Source organism: Heptranchias perlo, chromosome 17, assembly GCF_035084215.1.
Source record: "Heptranchias perlo isolate sHepPer1 chromosome 17, sHepPer1.hap1, whole genome shotgun sequence".
Classification (NCBI taxonomy): domain Eukaryota; kingdom Metazoa; phylum Chordata; class Chondrichthyes; order Hexanchiformes; family Hexanchidae; genus Heptranchias; species Heptranchias perlo.
In genome coordinates, this window is record NC_090341.1 from 606,978 (window position 1) to 627,378 (window position 20,401).

Genomic DNA, 20,401 nt, shown 5'->3' on the forward strand with positions numbered 1-20,401 from the left:
ATTATAAAGGATGTGCTAACAGGACACTTAGAAAATAATAACAGGATTTCGCAGAGTTAACATGGATTTATGAAAGGGAAATCATGTTTGACAAACTTATTGGAGTTCTTTGAGGATGTAACTAGTAGAATAGGTAAGGGGGAACCAGAGCAGGTAGTGTATTTGGATTTTCAGAAGGCTTTATAGGAACATAGGAACAGGAGTAGGCCATTCAGCCCCTCGTGCCTGCTCTGCCATTTGATAAGATCATGGTTGATCTGTGATCGAACTCCATATACCTGCCTTTGGCCCATATCCCTTAATACCTTTCTATCTCAGATTTAAATTTAGCAATTGAGCTAGTATCAATTGCCGTTTGCGGAAGAGAGTTCCAAACTTCTACCACCCTTTGTGTGTAGAAATGTTTTCTAATCTCGCTCCTGAAAGGTCTGGCTCTAATTTTTAGACTGTGCCCCCTACTTCGAGAATCCCCAACCAGCGGAAATAGTTTCTCTCTATCCACCCTATCTGTTCCCCTTAATATCTTATAAACTTCAATCAGATCACCCCTTAACCTTCGAAACTCCAGAGAATACAACCCCAATTTGTGTAATCTCTCCTCGTAACTTAACCCTTGAAGTCCGGGTATCATTCTAGTAAACCTACACTGCACTCCCTCCAAGGCCAATATGTCCCTCCGAAGGTGCGGTGCCCAGAACTGCTCACAGTACTCCAGGTGCGGTCTAACCAGGGTTTTGTATAGCTGCAGCATAACTTCTGCCCCCTTGTACTCTAGTCCTCTAGATATAAAGGCCAGCATTCCATTAGCCTTATTGATTATTTTCTGGACCTGTTCATGACATTTCAACAATCTATGTACCTGAACCCCTAAGTCCCTTTGGACATCCACTGTTTTTAACTTTTTACCATTTAGAAAGTACCCTGTTCTATCCTTTTTTGATCCAAAGCAGATGACCTCACATTTGTCTACACTGAATTCCATTTGCCACAATTTTGCCCATTCACTTAATCTATCAATATCCCTTTGTAAGATTATGTTTTCATCTACACTGCTTACAATGCCACCAATCTTTGTGTCATCGGCAAACTTAGATGAGACTTTCTATGTCTTCATCTAAGTCGTTAATAAATATTGTGAATAATTGAGGCCCCAAGACAGATCCCTGCGGGACTCCACTAGTGACATCCTGCCAATGTGAGTACTTACCCATTATCCCTACTCTCTGTCGCCTTTCGCTCAGCCAACTTCCTAACCAAGTACGTACTTTTCCCTCGATTCCATGGGCTTCTATCTTAGCTAACAGTCTCTTATGTGGGACCTTATCAAATGCCTTCTGGAAGTCCGTATAAATAACATCCATTGACATTCCCCTGTCCACTACTTTAGTCACCTCTTCAAAAAAATTCAATCAGATTTGTCAGGCACGACCTACCTTTCACAAATACATGCTGGCTCTCTCTGATTAACTGAAAATTCTCGAGGTGTTCAGTCACCCTATCCTTAATTATGGACTCCAGCATTTTCCCCACAACAGAAGTTAGGCTAACTGGTCTATAATTCCCTGGTTTCCCTCTCCCTCCTTTCTTAAAAAGTGGAGTGACATGTGCAATTTTCCAATCTAGAGGGACAGTTCCTGAATCTAGAGAACTTTGAAAGATTATAGTTAGGGCATCTGCAATGTGCTCACCTACTTCCTTTAAAACCCTGGGATGGAAACCATCTGGTCCTGGGGATTTATCACTCTTTAGTGCTATTATTTTCTTCATTACTGTTGCTTTACTTATGTTAATTTTATTGAGTCCCTGTCCCCGATTCAATATTAGTTTTCTTGGGATTTCCGGCATGCTATCCTCTTTTTCTACTGTAAATACTGACACAAAATAATCGTTCAACATGTCCGCCATTTCCCCATCGTCAATGACAATTTCCCCACTTTCAGTTTTTAAGGGGCCAACACTGCTCCTGACCACCCTCTTTTTCCTAATGTAACTATAAAAGTTCTTCGTATTGGTTTTGATATCCCTTGCAAGTTTCTTTTCATACTCTCTTTTTGTAGCTCTTACTATCTGTTTTGTGACCCTTTGTTGATCTTTGTATCTTTCCCATTCGCCAGGATCTGTGCCATTTTTTGCCTTTTTGTATGCCCTTTCCTTATGTCTTATACTGTCCCTTACCTCTTTAGTTGTCCATGGCTGTTTCTTTTGGCAAGTAGTTCTTGCCCCTCAGGGGTATAAACCGATTCTGTATCACGTTAAATGTTTCTTTAAACATTTCCCACTGATCATCAGTCGTTTTACCCATTAACAGGTTTGCCCAGTTTACTATGGACAGTCTCTGTCTCATCCCATTGAAGTCGGCCTTGCCCAAGTCTAGAATCTTAGCAGTTGATTCACTTTTTTCCCTTTCAAACACTACATTGAACTCAATCATGTTATGATCGCTATTGGATAGATGTTCACACACAGTTAAGCCGTTAACTAAATCTGGTTCATTACTCATTACTAAATCTAGTGTGGCTTGCCCCCTTGTTGCCTCTCGGACATAGAAAACTATCCGGGACACACTCAAGAAATTCACTACCTTTCTGACAGTTGCTAGTCTTCTTTTCCCAATCTATGTGAAGGTTAAAGTCCCCCATTAAGACCACTATGCCTTTCTTACACGCTTGTCTAATCTCTGCATTTATACAATCTAGCACTTCAGAGCTGCTGCCAGGGGTCCGATACACAACTCCCACTATAGTCTTAGATCCTTTCCTATTTCTCAATTCAACCCATAAGGTCTCTGTTGGCTGCTTACCTCTCGTTATATCCTCCTTTATCATTGAAATGATTTCATCTCTAATCATTAAGGTTACTCCTCCCCCTCTTCCATTTTCCCGATCTCTCCTGCAGACCTTATAACCCGGTATATTTAGTTCCCAATCCTGACCATCCTGCAGCCATGTCTCAGTAATAGCTATCATGTCATATCCTCCAATTTGAATTTGAACCTGTAGTTCATTTAATTTATTCCTTATACTCCATGCATTTGTATATAGAACTCTTAGTTGGGCCACACACCCTAGCCTGACCTTCAGCTTTGATGCTGGGTTAAATCGCCTTACGCCTTCTAGTTTTCACTTTATCTGTAGTGTCTAAAGTACACTTTCTTTCTGCTGCTCTACGCTTTTCCCTTTCACTTGTTCTTGAACAACTGTTTGTACTATTTGTATTGTAAATTTCCCCTGGATCTTCCCCTCTCTTGCTGCTCTCATCTTTACCCCCTTCTGACTCCCCGCTCAGGTTCCCATCCCCCTGCCACTCTAGTTTAAACCTTCCCCAACAGCACTAGCAAACACCCCCGCGAGGACATTGGTCCCGGTCCTGCTCGGGTGTAACCCGTCACGCTTGTACAGGTCCCACCTTCCCCAGAACCGGTCCCAATGTCCCAGGAATCTAAATCCCTCCCTCCTACACCATCCCTGCAGCCACGCATTCATCCGGTCTATTCTCCTGTTCCTATACTCACTAGCACGTGGCACTGGTAGTAATCCTGAGATCACTACCTTTGAAGTCCTGCTTTTTAATTTATCTCCTAACTCCTTAAATTCACCTTGCAGGACTTCATTCCTTTTTTTACCTATGTCATTGGTACCAATATGGACCACGACTACTGGCTGTTCACCCTCCCCCTCCAGAATGTCCTGCAGCCGCTCCACAACATCCTTGACCCTAGCACCAGGGAGACAACATACCATCCTGGAGTCACGTGTGTGGCCACAGAAACGCCTATCTGTTCCCCTTACAATTGAATCCCCTATCACTATAGCCTTGCCACTCTTCTTCCTCCCCTCCTGTGCAGCAGAGCCACCCGTGGTGCCATGAACTTGGCTCTTGCTGCTTTCCCCTAATAAGCCATCTCCCCCAACAGTATCCAAAGCGGTATATGTTTGAGAGGGAGATGGCCCCAGGGGACTCCTGCTCTACCTGCCTAGTCCTTTTACTCTGCCTGGCGGTCACCCATTTCCTTTTTGCCTGAATAATCTTTACCTGCGGTGTGACCACCTTACTGAACGTGTTATTCACGATAAGGTCCCACACAGGAGGCAGGTGAACGAAGTTAGAGCACATGGAATTGGGGGTAATATAGTGGCATGGATTGAGAATTAGTTGACAGACAGAAAACAGAGAGTAGGAATAAACAGGTCTTTTTCAGGTTGGCAGACTGCGACTAGTGGGGTACCACAGGGATTGGTGCTTGGGCCCCAGCTATTCACAATCTATATCAATGATTTGGATGAGGGGACCAAATGTAATATTTCCAAGTTTGCCGATGATACAAAACTAGGTGGGAATGTGAGTTGTGAGGAGGATGCAAAGAGGCTTTAAGGGGCTAGAGACAGGCCAAGTGAGTGAGCAAGAACATGGCAGATGGAATATAATGTTGAAAAATGTGAACTTATCCACTTTGGTAGGAAAAACAGAAATGCAGAGTATTTTTTAAATGGTGAGAGATTGGAAAATGTTGATGTACAAAGGGACCTGGGTGTCCTTGTACACCAGTCACTGAAAGCTAACATGCAGGTGCAGCAAGCAATTAGGAGGGCAAATGGTATGTTGGCCTTTATTGCAAGAGGATTTGAGTAAAGATGTCTTACTGCAATTATACAGGGTCTTGGTGAGACCACACCTGGAGTATTGTGTACAATTTTGGTCTCCTTACCTAAGAAAGGATATACATGCCATAGAGGGAGTGCAACGAAAGTTCACCAGACTGATTCCTGGGATGGCAGGATTGTCATATAAGGAAAGATTGAGTAGACTAGGCCTGTATTCTCTAGAGTTTAAAAGAATGAGAGGTCATCTCATTGAAACATACAAAATTCTTACAGGGCTCGACAGGGTAGATGCAGGGAGGATGTTTCCCCTGGCTGGAGGGTCCAGAACCAGGGGTCACAGTCTCAGAATAAAGGGTAGGCCATTTCGGACTGAGATGAGGAGAAATTTCTTCACTCAGAGGGTGGTGAATCTTTGGAATTCTCTACCCCAGAGGGCTGTGGAGGCTCAGTCATTGAAAACAGAGATCGATAAATTTCTAGATATTAAAGGCATCTGGGGATAGTGCAGGAAAATGGTGTTGAGGTAGAAGATCAGCCATGATCTTGTTGAATGGCGGAGCAGGCTCGAGGGGCCGGATGACTTACTCCAGCTCCTATTTCTTATGTTCTTATGAGACCCGAGGAACAGCAAAACAGCCATGACTCACCCGGGCCAGAGGACAGGGAGCTCACCCGGGCCAGAGGACAGGGAGCTCACCCGGGCCAGAGGACAGGGAGCTCACCCGGGCCAGAGGACAGGGAGCTCACCCGGGCCAGAGGACAGGGAGCTCACCCGGGCCAGAGGACAGGGAGCTCACCCGGGCCAGAGGCTGGAGAGAGGTACCAGGCTGAGGCTGGCCAGTTCCCTGTTTGAGTGACTGAGGTCACCTCCTGTACCTGCAGCTACACCTGAAACACGCCTGACTAGCAGGGACAGACTGGCTCCCCCGAAAGGCACAGGATTCCCACAGGAAGGGAGGGCACCGACAACACAGCCCTGTGGAACCATTCACGGGGGCACTTTAACCAATGTCCCATATGATCAGTCTGACCCTTGGGGAAGTAACCCCAGCATAGAATAGAGGGAAAATAAAATACATTTAAACACAAAGGGCAACAGCACCAGCTGAAGGCCAAGAGTCAGTGTTTGGGGACATCTGGTAGCGCAGTTGTTCAGTGATTCCCTGATACAACACTGAGCCCTGCAAACCAATAGGGTCTCAGAGACCATCCCCAGTCCTTGCAGAGTTAGCTGATCTAAACTTGGTCAGTGAGCGGATTCAGCCTTGTGTTAGAGAAAGGAATAAAATCAGTCAGGGTTCCTGCTCCTGATCACTGTCCAGTGACCCATGCGTTAGAGAGAGGGGAAATCAGCCAGGGTTCCTGCTCCTGATCACTGTCCAGTTGCCCCTGGGTTAGAGAGAGGGGAAATGGTTAGAGAGAGGGGAAATCAGCCAGGGTTCCTGCTCCTAACCCCTATGGGTGTGTTCAATGGGCGAGGACAGGATCAGGCTTGCCTGTGATACCTTCCACAGTGGGATAGCCTGCTAGCTCTCAGTGTGTAGCATCACACAAGAACAGCAGCCATGTGGGCAGATGCCAGAACCTGTCAGCAACTTCAGAAGAGAAAAGGAGAAACCAGGAAATAAATAGATGAAAACAAAACTTTTAAGATTGAAAAGTTAGTCACAATTTCCAATTAGGAAGCACATCACTTACCTTCAGCCTCACCAACATATGTACCTGCGCCAGGACCCAGAGAGGCTCCGAGAGGAGCTCCACTACAGCAGAGAGACCGAATGCCATCACTCCAACCTCATAGTGGGGTATGAGAGCTGGGTCTGGGGCAGTGACAAACCAGAGCCAGACCCAGCAAAGCAGCAAAGCCCAGAGAACCCCCACAGGAACCCTGAAATATAAACCATTATCCAGAGAATCATCACTACAACACAAAGAAACAGCCACTTAAATAAACTATACTACAACAAAGCAAATAATCAGGGCAATCATAGGGCAAATAACTGGAGATCGTACTGAGCATTCCTGAAGTTTGCAGTGTTTGAAGATATCAGAACTTTGGATTTCTGATGTCTAATGAAAACCTGCAGCTCGAACTCCGATCAGAATGAACAACAAGGATTTCAATCCCAGTGAATTGCCCCATTTTTAGTGGCTAAGTTATTTGAGCACAGAATGTAGAGCCTGTTTGGAATAGAACCATAGAAAATTACAGCACAGAAGGGGGCCATTCGGCCCATCGTATCTGCGCCGGCTCGAAGAACAATCAGGTGCCCATTCTAATCCCACCTTCCAGCACCCGGTCCGTAGCCCTGCAGCTTACAGCACTTCAAGTGCAGGTCCAGGTCCAGGTACTTTTGAAAAGAGTTGAGGGCCCCTGCCTCTACCACCAATTCGGGCAGCGAATTCCATACACCCACCACCCTCTGGGTAAAAAAGATTTTCCTCATGTCCCCTCTAATCCTTCCGCCAATCAGCTTAAATCTATGTCCTCCAGTTCTTGAACTCTCCGCTGTCAACTCTATCTGGGCCCCTCATAATTTTGTACACCTCAATCAAATCTCCCCTCAGCCTCCGCTGCTCCAAGGAAAACAACCCCAGCCTATCCAATCGCTCCCTCGTAGCTGCAATTTTCAAGCCCTGGCAACATTCTTGTAAATCTTCTCTGCACTCTCTCCAGACCAATTACGTCCTTCCTGTAATGTGGTGACCAGAACTGCGCACAATACTCCAGCTGTGGCCTTACCAGCGTTTTTATAGAGTTCAGTCATTACATCCCTGCTTTTGTATTCTATACCTCGGCTAATAACGGAGAGCATTCCGTATGCCTTCTTCACAACCTTATCTACCTGTACTGCCACCTTCAGGGATCTGTGCACATGCACTCCAAGGTCTCTCACTTCCTCTACCCCTCTCAATATATTCCCGTTTACTGCATATTCCCTTTTACTGTTTGCCCTCCCTAAGTGCATTACCTCACACTTCTCCGGGTTGAACTCCATTTGCCACTTTTCCGCCCACTCCACCAACCCATTGATATCTTCTTGGAGTCCACAGCTATCCTCTTCACTATCAACTACACAACCAATTTTTGTGTCGTCTGCAAATTTGCTAATCATGCCCCCTACATTCAAGCCCAAATCATTAATATATACCACAAACAGCAAGGGACCCAACACTGAGCCCTGCGGCACACCACTGGAAACAGATTTCCATTCGCAAAGACATCCATCGACTTTTACCCTTTGTTTCCTGTTACTGAGCCAATTTTGGATCCAATTCGCCACATTTCCCTGCATCCCATAGGCTTTTACCTTTCTGACCAGTCTGCCATGTGGGACCTTGTCAAATGCCTTACTAAAATCCATGTAGACAACATCCACTGCACTACCCTCATCAATCCTCCTTGTCACTTCCTCAAAGAATTCAATCAGATTTGTAAAGCATGACCTTCCCTGAACAAATCCATGCTGACTATCCCTGATTAAACCATGCCTTTCCAAGTGACAGTTTATCCCATCTCTCAGTATTGATTCTAATAGTTTGCCCACCACCGAGGTAAGACTGACTGGCCTATAATTGTTCGGCCTTTCCCTCGTACCCTTTTTAAACAATGGTACTACGTTTGCAGTCTTCCAGTCCTCCGGTACCTCCCCTGTATCTAGTGAGGATTGGAAAATGATCCTCAGAGCATCCGCTATTTCCTCCCTGGCTTCCTTCAATAGCCTAGGAAACAATCCATCCGGCCCTGGTGACTTATCAACTTTCAAGGATTCCAGTCCCTCTAGTACTTCCTCTCTCGTTATGTTTACCTTATCCAATATTTCACACCTCTCCTCTTTAACTACTACGTCCGGATCATCCCTTTCCTTTGTGAATACGGAGACAAAATATTCATTTAAAACCTTACCCACATCCTCTGCTTCTCCACACAAGTTACCCTTATCATCCCTGATAGGTCCCACCTTTTCCTTAGCTATCGTCTTGTTCTTAATGTACTGATAAAACATCTTTGGGTTTTCTTTAATCTTACTAGCTAATATTTTTTCATGCCCTCTCTTTGCTTTCCTTATTTCCTTTTTTACGTTATCCCCGTACTTTCTATACTCCTCTAGGCTTCCTGAAGTATTTAGTTTTCTGTGACAGTCATAAGCTTTCTTTTGGCAAGTAGAATTCTGCAAAAGCTCCATCTCGTCCTCACGGGACACCCTCACCCCTCATCCTCACAGGGAAGCCCCCCCCACCCCTTCCCACGGGATCCCCCCCACCCCTTCCCACGGGATCCCCCCCCACCCCTTCCCACGGGATCCCCCCCACCCCTTCCCACGGGATCCCCCCCACCCCTTCCCACGGGATCCCCCCCACCCCTTCCCACGGGATCCCCCCCACCCCTTCCCACGGGATCCCCCCCCACCCCTTCCCACGGGATCCCCCCCACCCCTTCCCACGGGATCCCCCCCACCCCTTCCCACGGGATCCCCCCCACCCCAGCTGTAACTGTGACTCTGTAAAAACGGGAGAATCGGAGAATTTCATTAATTGTGAAAATTACAGAGCAAACCTCGGCTCCAAAAATTCACCACCTAGTTCCCCCCAACCTGGGAACCTCCCCCCAGGGATCAGCACCCCCCCAACCTGGGATTGTTCCTCCACCTCCCACAGGATCTCTCTTCACCGCCACCCCCGGATCACCTCCCTCATTGAGTGGATTTACTCAGACCGCAAGCGGACTCAAACACAACTCACGACAAACACCAGAAAGGAGCTTCAACAACCTGCAGCAGCATTTCCGGATTTAAGAGACTGAAGCACAGCTTTCATTAATGTGACTATATTCCCATTAGGGAGCCTCAGTACACGGTTACCCCATGCCCTGGAACTGAAGTTTGAACAGTAAAATTCAGGAGACTCAGACCACCATCACTGTAACACTTGCTGGACACTTACGTTAGCCACAACAGGTTTATGATCTGGGCCCACTTCTGTTCCGCACCAACGTTGAGACAGGCCTTTCGAAATGCTTCCCGTGCCAGGAATACGACTGTCGAGTACAGCAGTGTGAGTCTGGTGGGAGAGACGAGTAGCAGTTAGGAACATAGGAACAGGAGTGGGCCATTCAGCCCCTCGTGCCTGCTCCACCATTTGATAAGATCATGGCTGATCTGTGATCTAACTCCATATACCTGCCTTTGGCCCATATCCCTTAATACCTTTGGTTGCCAAAAAGCTATCTATCTCAGATTTAAATTTAGCAATTGAGCTAGTATCAATTGCCGTTTGCGGAAGAGAGTTCCAAACTTCTACCACCCTTTGTGTGTAGAAATGTTTTCTAATCTCACTCCTGAAAGGTCTGGCTCTAATTTTTAGACTGTGCCCCCTACTCCTAGAATCCCCAACCAGCGGAAATAGTTTCTCTCTATCCACCCTATCTGTTCCCCTTAATATCTTATAAACTTCAATCAGATCACCCCTTAACCTTTGAAACTCCAGAGAATACAGCCCCAATTTGTGTAATCTCTCCTCGTAACTTAACCCTTGAAGTCCGGGTAGCATTCTAGTAAACCTACGCTGCACTCCCTCCAAGGCCAATATGTCCTTCCGAAGGTGCAGTGCCCAGAACTGCTCTCAGTACTCCAGGTGCGGTCTAACCAGGGTTTTGTATAGCTGCAGCATAACTTCTGCCCCCTTGTACTCTAGTCCTCTAGATATAAAGGCCAACATTCCATTAGCCTTATTGATTATTTTTTGCACCTGTTCATGACACTTCAATGATCTATGTACCTGAACGCCTAAGTCCCTTTGGACATCCACTGTTTTTAACCTTTTACCATTTAGAAAGTACCCTGTTCTATCCTTCTTTGATCCAAAGTGGATGACCTCATATTTGTCTACACTGAATTCCATTTGCCACAATTTTGCCCATTCACCTAATCTATCAATATCACTTTGTAATTTTATGTTTTCATCTACACTGCTTACAATGCCATCAATCTTTGTGTCATCGGCAAACTTAGATATGAGACTTTCTATGTCTTCATCTAAGTCGTTAATAAATATTGTGAATAATTGAGGCCCCAAGACAGATCCCTGCGGGACTCCACTAGTCACATCCTGCCAATGTGAGTACCTACCCATTATCCCTACTCTCTGTCGCCTTTCGCTCAGCCAACTTCCTAACCAAGTCCGTACTTTTCCCTCGATTCCATGGGCTTCTATCTTAGCTAACAGTCTCTTATGTGGGACCTTATCAAATGCCTTCTGGAAGTCCATATAAATAACATCCATTGACATTCCCCTGTCCACTACTTTAGACACCTCTTCAAAAAATTCAATCAGGTTTGTCAGGCACGACCTACCTTTCACAAATCCATGCTGGCTCTCCCTGATTAACTGAGAGTGAGCCTGGTGGGAGAGACGAGTAGCGGTTACAGAGAGTGAGCCTGGTGGGAGAGACGAGTAGCGATTACAGAGAGTGAGCCTGGTGGGAGAGACGAGCAGCGGTTACAGAGAGTGAGTCTGGTGGGAGAGACGAGCAGCGGTTACAGAGAGTGAGTCTGGTGGGAGAGACGAGTTGCGGTTACAGAGAGTGAGCCTGGTGGGAGAGACGAGTTGCGGTTACAGAGAGTGAGCCTGGTGGGAGAGATGAGCAGCGGTTACAGAGAGTGAGCCTGGTGGGAGAGACGAGTTGCGGTTACAGAGAGTGAGCCTGGTGGGAGAGTCGAGTAGCGATTACAGAGAGTGAGCCTGGTGGGAGAGACGAGCAGCGGTTACAGAGAGTGAGCCTGGTGGGAGAGACGAGTAGCGGTTACAGAGAGTGAGGCTGGTGGGAGAGTCGAGTAGCGGTTACAGAGAGTCGAGTAGCGGTTACAGAGAGTCGAGTAGCGGTTACAGAGAGTCGAGTAGCGGTTACAGAGAGTCGAGTAGCGGTTACAGAGAGTCGAGTAGCGGTTACAGAGAGTCGAGTAGCGGTTACAGAGAGTCGAGTAGCGGTTACAGAGAGTGAGGCTGGTGGGAGAGTCGAGTAGCGGTTACAGAGAGTCGAGTAGCGGTCACAGAGAGTCGAGTAGCGGTTACAGAGAGTCGAGTAGCGGTTACAGAGAGTCGAGTAGCGGTTACAGAGAGTCGAGTAGCGGTTACAGAGAGTGAGCCTGGTGGGAGAGTCGAGTAGCGGTTACAGAGAGTCGAGTAGCGGTCACAGAGAGTCGAGGAGCGGTCACAGAGAGTGAGCCTGGTGGGAGAGTCGAGTAGCGGTTACAGAGAGTCGAGGAGCGGTCACAGAGGGCCCGATTTTAGCACCCGGTCCTGGGTGCGTTCTCGGCAGCTGCCAAGGTGCATTCCACAGGTGGGGGGGGTGGGGAGAGCCTTCACCAACGCAGGAGGACACTCCGTAACATTGGGCAACGCCTGCCCTCCACCACCCTCCTCCAAGCAAGAAGATTCACCGGCGTGGAAGTGCAACCCCTGTGCGAGGACACACTTTTCTAGCGTGCACATCCCCGCAGACCTACACCTGCCAGATGGGTGCTGCGTTGACATCCTCGGAGGACAAACAGCATGACCAGCCTCAACAGCCTCGCAGTCCACGCCGTCCGCCTCAGAGACGTGCATCCCCACAACACGGTGCTGTGGCACATCCACCTGCACAGCAGGATGGAGGGCATCCGCAAGAGAGATGCGTCGCAGGAGGCACTACCCTCCGCACAGGGTCTACAGACCGAGGCTCAGCTTCATGGACCTCTCTGAGGAGCAGTGCATACGGAGGCTCAGAGTCACTCGCCAGGTAGTCGCCGACATCTGCAGCCTCCTTAATGACGAGCTGCTCCCGGATGGACCAAGCAGCATCTTCTTACCCGTCGCCGTCAAAGTCACCACTGCCCTCAACTTCTTCGCCTCCGGATCCTTCCAGGGTGCCACGGGGGACATCACCGGGGTCTGTCAGTCGTCTGCACACAAGTGCATAAGGCAGGTCACCGATGGGTTGTTCCGCAGGGCCTCGACCTACATCAACTTCGCCATGGACGAGCGCAGCCAGACGGAGAGGGCGGTTGGATTCCATGCTGTGGCTGGCTTCCCACGGGTGCAGGGTGTAATCGATTGCACCCACATAGCAATACGGGCACCTCCACATGAGCCAGGGCTGTTCATCAACAGGAAAGGGTATCACTCCATGAACGCCCAGCTCATTTGTGACCACCGCCAGAGATTCCTACACGTGTGCGCCAGATACCCCGGCAGCTGCCACGATGCCTTCGTCCTCAGGGAGTCCACCGTCCCGCCCCTCTTCCACGCACCTAACGTCAGCAACGGCTGGCTCCTCGGCGACAAGGGATATTCCCTGCACACGTGGCTTATGACACCTCTGAGGAACCCCATCACCGAGCCGCAGCGTCGATATAATGACAGCCACATTGCTACCAGGTCTACAATTGAGCAGGCTATAGGGCTGCTCAAGATGCGCTTCAGGTGCCTTGATCGTTCCGGGGGAGCACTCCAATACACACCACTCCGAGTGGGACGAATTATAGTTGTCTGCTGTGCCCTGCATAGCATGGCACTACAGAGAGGGGTGCCGCTGGAGGAGGCCCCATGCACAACCGCCACCCACATTGAGGACGACAATGAGGAGGAGGAAGAGGAGGAGGGAGAGGAGGAGGAACGACCCATGGGCCGAACACCGGCTCACCTGCGTGCTCGTCAGGCCAGGGAGGCACTCATATGCCAACGGTTCTCCTAACGTCACACTGTGTGAGGCATTCACATGTCATAACGTGCACAGACGAGGGTCCATACAGGCTCCCTCCACAGAAGAGTGGTGCCTGTACACCTGCACCCACTGGATTATGCCCAATGGGTGGGACGGGGTGGTCGTCGTCATGATGAGGCGCACGGAAGGGACATATTGCACAAGCCGCAGGATTATGGACAAGAGGTGGCTGCATTGGTGAGAAAAAGTGAATTTATTTTGTGTTGACATTCAAAGAGTGGAAATTAACAAAAAACAAATAGACAAACACCCTGGTGCAATCCCTGTGTGCTCACGGAACTTTAGGCTTTCGTTTCCGGGTACCCCTACGTGGTGCTACCCCTGTGGCTCCAGCAGAGGTGGTGGCAGGTTGCTCCTGTTCGTGCCCTGACCTGGCAGATGCTTTGGGCCGACGCCCCCTGGGTTTCGGTGCCCACGAGGGCACCTCCACAGACTGCTCCTCCTGCACCTGTGCAGGGGCAGACTCGGCCACCTGGAGAGGATGGACTATTGCGGGCACTGGTTGAGAGGGGGGCAACGGGTGAGACGTGGGGGCGCCTTGAGTAGCGTCCACACTTCCATTTCCCCGTTCACCATCTTCCCTCTCATGGCCAAGGCCCACATCACCCCTTCCACCCTGCTGGACGGCAGTTTGGATGACGTGGGTGAGACCTTGCAAGGCCACCTCCAATGTATCTGTCAAACTGTTGATGGCGGCAGAATGTTGCTCACCCTGAATCCGAACAGCCGTTGTGAGGGCCTGGATGGACTCATTGGTGAGCTGTGCGTGACGCTCGAGGGAGGCTAGCCTGTCCTCCACCGCAGACGTTCCCACACCTACCCGCGACACTATCTCAGAGATGCCTTCACGTCCCTGCGACACTATCTCGGTGATACCCTCCTGCACCTGTGCCACCATTCCCCTCATGCAGGAGTTGGACTCCTCCATCCTCCGTGCGATTGTGGAGAGTGCGCGTGGCACCTCTCCCAGTGCCTCAGCAATGTGCTGGTGCCCCTCGACGACTCTCCTTTTGACTGGTGGCCCCCTGGGTTCAGCATCTGGGTCCGGCTGAGCAGAGCCTGGAGAAGAGTGCTCCCACCGACGCGGACCCTCCGCGGCTGACCCTGCCACCAGGGTCTGCTCATGCTCATGTGTGCGCGGTGACTCACCATGTGCAATCCCAACTAACTGAGGGGGGGGACCCACCGAGATGTGTGTATCTGCGCTGGTGGATGCAAGGCTCATGTGTGACGATGCACCCTCAGAGACGGGCATGTCCTCTGAGGAATCGCCCTCAACCGAAACGTCGATCGCAGACGGTCCTGCAAGAGAACAGAGGGAAATATCAGGCATGTGACCAAATGTGGCGGTGCGGCATATGCCATGTGATGCTAAGATCATTCGCGCTCATGAGTGATGAGTGCCAGCTTTCCCTTACTGGCCGTTTCGCCAGAACCAGACTCGCCATCCGCCACCGACAGGCAATGCAGCGTGTGGCTGATCTCCAACGCCTCGACCTCGGCGTCTGTCAGGGCCATCTCGTGTGGCGGGCCCCCTCCGGTGCGTGCCCTATCGCGTGCGTTCCTGGCCCTCTTCTCCTGTGAGGGCAAAACACAAAAACGTTATTGAGTGATGATTACAATGTGAGACGCTTCAAGCATTGGTGTGAGTGGGTTGAGTGTGTGCCAGATGGATGGGAGGATGCGTGTGCCACATGGCCATCCCATTGTATGGGCATTGGGGTGTGTGGTAGTGGTCGAGTGGGGACAGGGACGGTGGGTACGTGCAGGCACTGTGAGGATGATAGTTGGGTGGCTGTGAGGATTGGTGCGGGAGCGCAGTGCTGTCAGTGGAGATGGGGTTGTGAGGTGTTTGAGGTGATGTGGAAGACGGAGTGAGGCAGAGTGCGTTAGTGTACTCACCTTCCCGGACCTGGTGAGGTCATTGAATCTCTTGCGGCGCTGCATCCAAGTGCGGGTGGTGTTTCCCCTGCTTGTGACCTCAGCGGCCACCTCCTCCCATGCCCTCTTGGTGGCGCTGGCAGGGCACCTCCTTCCATCCGTGGGGAACAGCGTCTCCCTCCTCATGCGGACCTCGTCCAGCAGCACCTGGAGGGCGTGGTCCGTGAATCGGGGAGCAGCCTTACCCCTGCGCTCCTCCATCCTTCATGGAGTATAGTTTGTGGCTGGAGGGGCTTTGGTGGACTGCCCCTTTAAATAGAGCTTAACCATCGCTCAGACGTCAATGCGCATGCGCAGGCCGCCGGCACGCAGCTGAGAAGCGCGGAACCCGTAACTGCCGGCTAATTACATCAATCATCCCGCGATCGCGCGTGCAACGCACTCAATTCGCACGGCGCGAGAGACGAGTAGCGGTTACAGAGAGTCGAGTAGCGGTTACAGAGAGTCGAGTAGCGGTTACAGAGAGTGAGCCTTGTGGGAGAGACGAGTAGCGGTTACAGAGAGTGAGCCTTGTGGGAGAGACGAGTAGCGGTTACAGAGAGTGAGCCTTGTGGGAGAGACAAGTAGCAGTTACAGAGAGTCGAGTAGCGGTTACAGAGAGTCGAGTAGCGGTTACAGAGAGTCGAGTAGCGGTTACAGAGAGTCGAGTAGCGGTTACAGAGAGTCGAGTAGCGGTTACAGAGAGTCGAGTAGCGGTTACAGAGAGTCGAGTAGCGGTTACAGAGAGTCGAGTAGCGGTTACAGAGAGTCGAGTAGCGGTTACAGAGAGTCGAGTAGCGGTTACAGAGAGTGAGCCTTGTGGGAGAGACGAGTAGCGGTTACAGAGAGTGAGCCTTGTGGGAGAGACAAGTAGCGGTTACAACAGGTCTCCTTAAAGCCAAACGCAAAATTCAGGAAAAGTACAATCTGTGCCAACCCTGAATCGGGCCTGATTTTTTCTCTGAATCGGGGTTGGGGAGGGTGGAACATGGTGTCAGTGTCTAATGGGCGGGCGGGTCATAGTAACAGGAGGAGGCCATTCAGCCCATCGAGCCTGCTCCGTCATTCAATTAGATCATGGCTGATCTGTACCTCAACTCCATTTATCCGTCTTTGATCCATATCCCTCGATGCTCTTACCCTAATAAAAATCTAGCGATCTCAGTCTTGAATGCTCCAATTGTTCCACAGCCTTCTGGGGGATGAGTGTTCCAGATTTCTACTAACCTTTGTGTGAAAAATTGCTTCCTGATTTTTCTGTTGAGCAGCCTAGCTCTAAATTTATTTTGCCCCCTTGTTCTTGATTCCTCCACCAGAGGAAATAGGGTAGATAGAGAGAAACTATCAAATCCTGTTAACATTTCTAACATCTAGATCAGATCTCCCCTTAATCTTCTAAACTCAAGGGAATACAAGCCAATTTTATGCAACCTGTCCTCATAATTTAACCCTTTTAGCCATGCTATGATCCTGGTGAATCTCGCTCACCATCTCCAAGGCCAATATATCCTTCCTGAGGTACGGTGCCCAGAACTGGTCCAGATGGGGTTTAACCAGAGCTTTACACCACAGAATCATGGAATGATACGTCACAGAAGGAGGTCATTATAATTGTAGCATAACTTCCACCCTTTTATATTCCAGCCCCTTTGAGATAAAGGGTAACATTCCATTAGCCTTTTTGATTTTTTTGTACCTGTCTACTGGTTTTAATGATTCACGTAGTTGGACCTTCCGAATCTCTTTGCTCCTCCAGAGTCCCTAGTTTCTTACCATTTAGAAATAGTTCTGATCTATCTTTCTTGGGTCTAAAGTGGATGACCTCACACTTCCCCACATTGAACTCCATCTGCCACAGTTTTGCCCACTCACTGAATCTATCAATGTCACTTTGCAACTTTCTGCTTCCGTCTGCACTACTTACTGTCTCTCCTAACTTAATGTCATCTGCAAACTTGGGTATACAGCTCTCTACTCCTTTATCCAAGTCACTAATAAATATGATGAAAAGTTGAGGCCTCAAAACAGATCCTTGGGGAAAACCCATTGTCACATCCTGGCAATCTGAATACATACCCTTTATCCCAACACTGTCTCCTAACCCCCAACCAAATTCCAACCAAAGTCAAAAGGCTATCTCCAATTCTGTGCACCCTCATTTTTGTTAATAATAGTTTGTGTGTGGAAACTTATCAAATGCCTTCTGGGAGTCCATATTGACAACATCCACAGATACTCCCTCATCTGCCTTATTAGATAGATGAGTTCGGTGACTAATGGCTAGGATCAGCACTGATGGGCCGAATGATCTTTTCTTACTTTTTTCATATGATCCTGCATCTAAACTCCTTTGTGTCTGTGTAAAAATCAGGGGATTCTGTTGTACTGAAACTGAGGTACTTGCATCCTGAAAAATCAAACGGAGGGTAAAGAGAAGTTTAAGTGGGATCAGAGAAGTTCCTACCTCACATTGACGACACCAATCATCTCCTTGGAGAGGTAGCGCAGGGTGTATGCATTCAACACAAAGGTCAGCACCCGAAACAGCACCTGATACCAAGAACAAAATCGGGGTGAGAATCATAAGGACATAAGGAAGAAATAGGAGCAGCTGTAGGCCATTCGGCCCCTCGAGCCTGCTCCGCCATTCAATCAGATCATGGCTGATCTTCAACCTCAACTCCTCTTTCCTGCCCGATCCCCATATCCCTTGATTCCCCTACAGTCAAAAAATATATCTATCTCAGCCTTGAATATATTCAATGACTCAGCATCCACAGTTCTCTGGGGCAGAGAATTCCAAAGGTTCAACCTCGATATAATCAGAGGCCTACAATTCCATCAGAAAATCTTATTTTCAACTAGAAAGAAACCATCACTTTTATGATCCAAGACCCAAATGCCTCCAATTTAAAATTCTCATTCTCACATTTAAATCCCTCCATGGCTTCGCCCCTCTCTCTCTAACCTCCTCCAACCCGACAACACTCCCCCTCTCCCTAACCTCCTCCAGCCCTACAACACTCCCTCTCTCTCTCTCTCTAACCTCCTCCAGCTCTACAACACTCCCTCTCTCTCTAACCTCCTCCAGCTCTACAACACTCCCTCTCTCTCTAACCTCCTCCAGCCCTACAACGCTCCCTCTCTCTCTAACCTCCTCCAACCCTACAACACTCCCTCTCTCTCTAACCTCCTCCAGCCCTACAAGGCTCCCTCTCTCTCTCTAACCTCCTCCAGCCCTACAACACTCCCTCTCTCTCTAACCTCCTCCAGCCCTACAACACTCCCTCTCTCTCTAACCTCCTCCAGCCCTACAACACTCCCTCTCTCTCAAACCTCCTCCAGCCCTACAACACTCCCTCTCTCTCTAACCTCCTCCAACCCTACAACACTCCCTCTCTCTCTAACCTCCTCCAACCCTACAACACTCCCTCTCTCTCTAACCTCCTCCAGTCCCACAACGCTCTCTCTCTCTAACCTCCTCCAGCCCTACAACGTTCTCTCTCTCTCTCTAACCTCCTCCAGCCCTACAACACTCCCTCTCTCTCTAACCTCCTCCAGCCCTACAACACTCCCTCTCTCTCTAACCTCCTCCAGCCCTACAACACTCCCACTCACTCTAACCTCTTCCAGCCCTACAAGGCTCCCTCTCTCTCTCTAACCTCCTCCAGCCCTACAACGCTCCCTCTCTCTCTCTCTAACCTCCTCCAGCCCTACAACACTCCCTCTCTCTCTCTAACCTCCTCCAGCCCTACAACACTCCCTCTCTCTAACCTCCTCCAGCCCTACAACGTTCTCTCTCTCTCTCTCTCTCTAACCTCCTCCAGCCCTACAACGTTCTCTCTCTCTCTCTCTCTAACCTCCTCCAGCCCTACAACACTCCCTCTCTCTCTAACCTCCTCCAGCCCTACAACGCTCCCTCTCTCTCCAACCTCCTCCAGCCCTACAACACTCCCTCTCTCTAACCTCCTCCAGCCCTACAACGTTCTCTCTCTCTCTCTCTAACCTCCTCCAGCCCTACAACGTTCTCTCTCTCTCTCTCTCTCTCTAACCTCCTCCAGCCCTACAACACTCCCTCTCTCTCTAACCTCTTCCAGCCCTACAACACTCCCTCTCTCTCTAACCTCCTCCAGCCCTACAACACTCCCTCTCTCTCTCTAACCTCCTCCAGCCCTACAACACTCCCTCTCTCTCTCTATCCTCCTCCAGCCCTACAACGCTCCCTCTCTCTCTAACCTCTTCCAGCCCTACAACACTCCCTCTCTCTCTAACCTCCTCCAGCCCTACAACGCACCCTCTCTCTCTAACCTCCTCCAGCCCTACAACACTCCCCCTCTCTCTCTAACCTCCTCCAACCCTACAACACTCCCTCTCTCTAACCTCCTCCAGCCCTACAACGTACCCTCTCTCTCTAACCTCCTCCAGCCCTACAACACTCCCTCTCTCTCTAACCTCCTCCAGCCCTACAACGCTCCCTCTCTAACTTCCTTTGGCTGAGGGATCTGGGGGTACAGATACACAAATCACTAAAAGTAGCGATGCAGGTCAATAAGGCCATAAATAAGCAAACCAAGCACTGGAGTTCATTTCTAGAGGGGCAGAATTGAAAAGCAGAGAAGTTATATTAAACTTGTATAGAACCTTGGTTGGACCACACTTGCGTACTGTGAACAGTTCTGGTCTCCATGTTATAAAAAGGATATAGAGGCACTGGAGAAGGTGCAAAAAAGATTTACTAGGATGATAACAGAACTGAGGGATTATATCTATCAAGAAAGACTGAACAGGCTGGGGCTCTTTTCTCTAGAAAACAGAAGGCTGAGGAATTACCTGAAAGAGGTCTTCAAGATAACGAAAGGATTTGATAGGGTAGACGTAGAGAAAATATTTCCATTTGTGGGGAAGACCAAAACTAGGAGTCATAAATATAAGATAGTCACCAATAAATCCAATAGGGAATTCAGGAGAAATGTCTTTACCCAGAGAGTGGTGAGAAAGTGGTACTTGCAAACACAAGGAGTAATTGAGGTGAATAGTGTAGATGGATTTAATGGGAAGCTGGACAAACACATGAGGGAGAAAGGAATAGAAGGATATGATGATAGGGTGAGATGAAATA

At 49.2% G+C, this 20,401-nt stretch overlaps 1 protein-coding gene across 2 annotated transcripts in view; it reads right to left on the reverse strand.

The window, feature by feature from the left end:
• rft1 (RFT1 homolog) overlaps positions 1–20,401 on the reverse strand; it is a 59,970-nt gene that overhangs the window by 34,911 nt on the left and 4,658 nt on the right. Inside the window, exons 2-5 of one of the 2 annotated variants that reach the window (XM_067998312.1) lie at positions 17,747–17,832; positions 10,955–11,038; positions 9,546–9,662; positions 6,300–6,489 (exon numbers count right to left, since the gene is read on the reverse strand). In XM_067998312.1, the coding sequence (XP_067854413.1) occupies positions 6,300–6,489; positions 9,546–9,662; positions 10,955–11,038; positions 17,747–17,832 (477 nt within the window). The remainder of the gene's footprint in view (positions 1–6,299; positions 6,490–9,545; positions 9,663–10,954; positions 11,039–17,746; positions 17,833–20,401) is intronic. The other variant, XM_067998313.1, reaches the window with a different exon arrangement.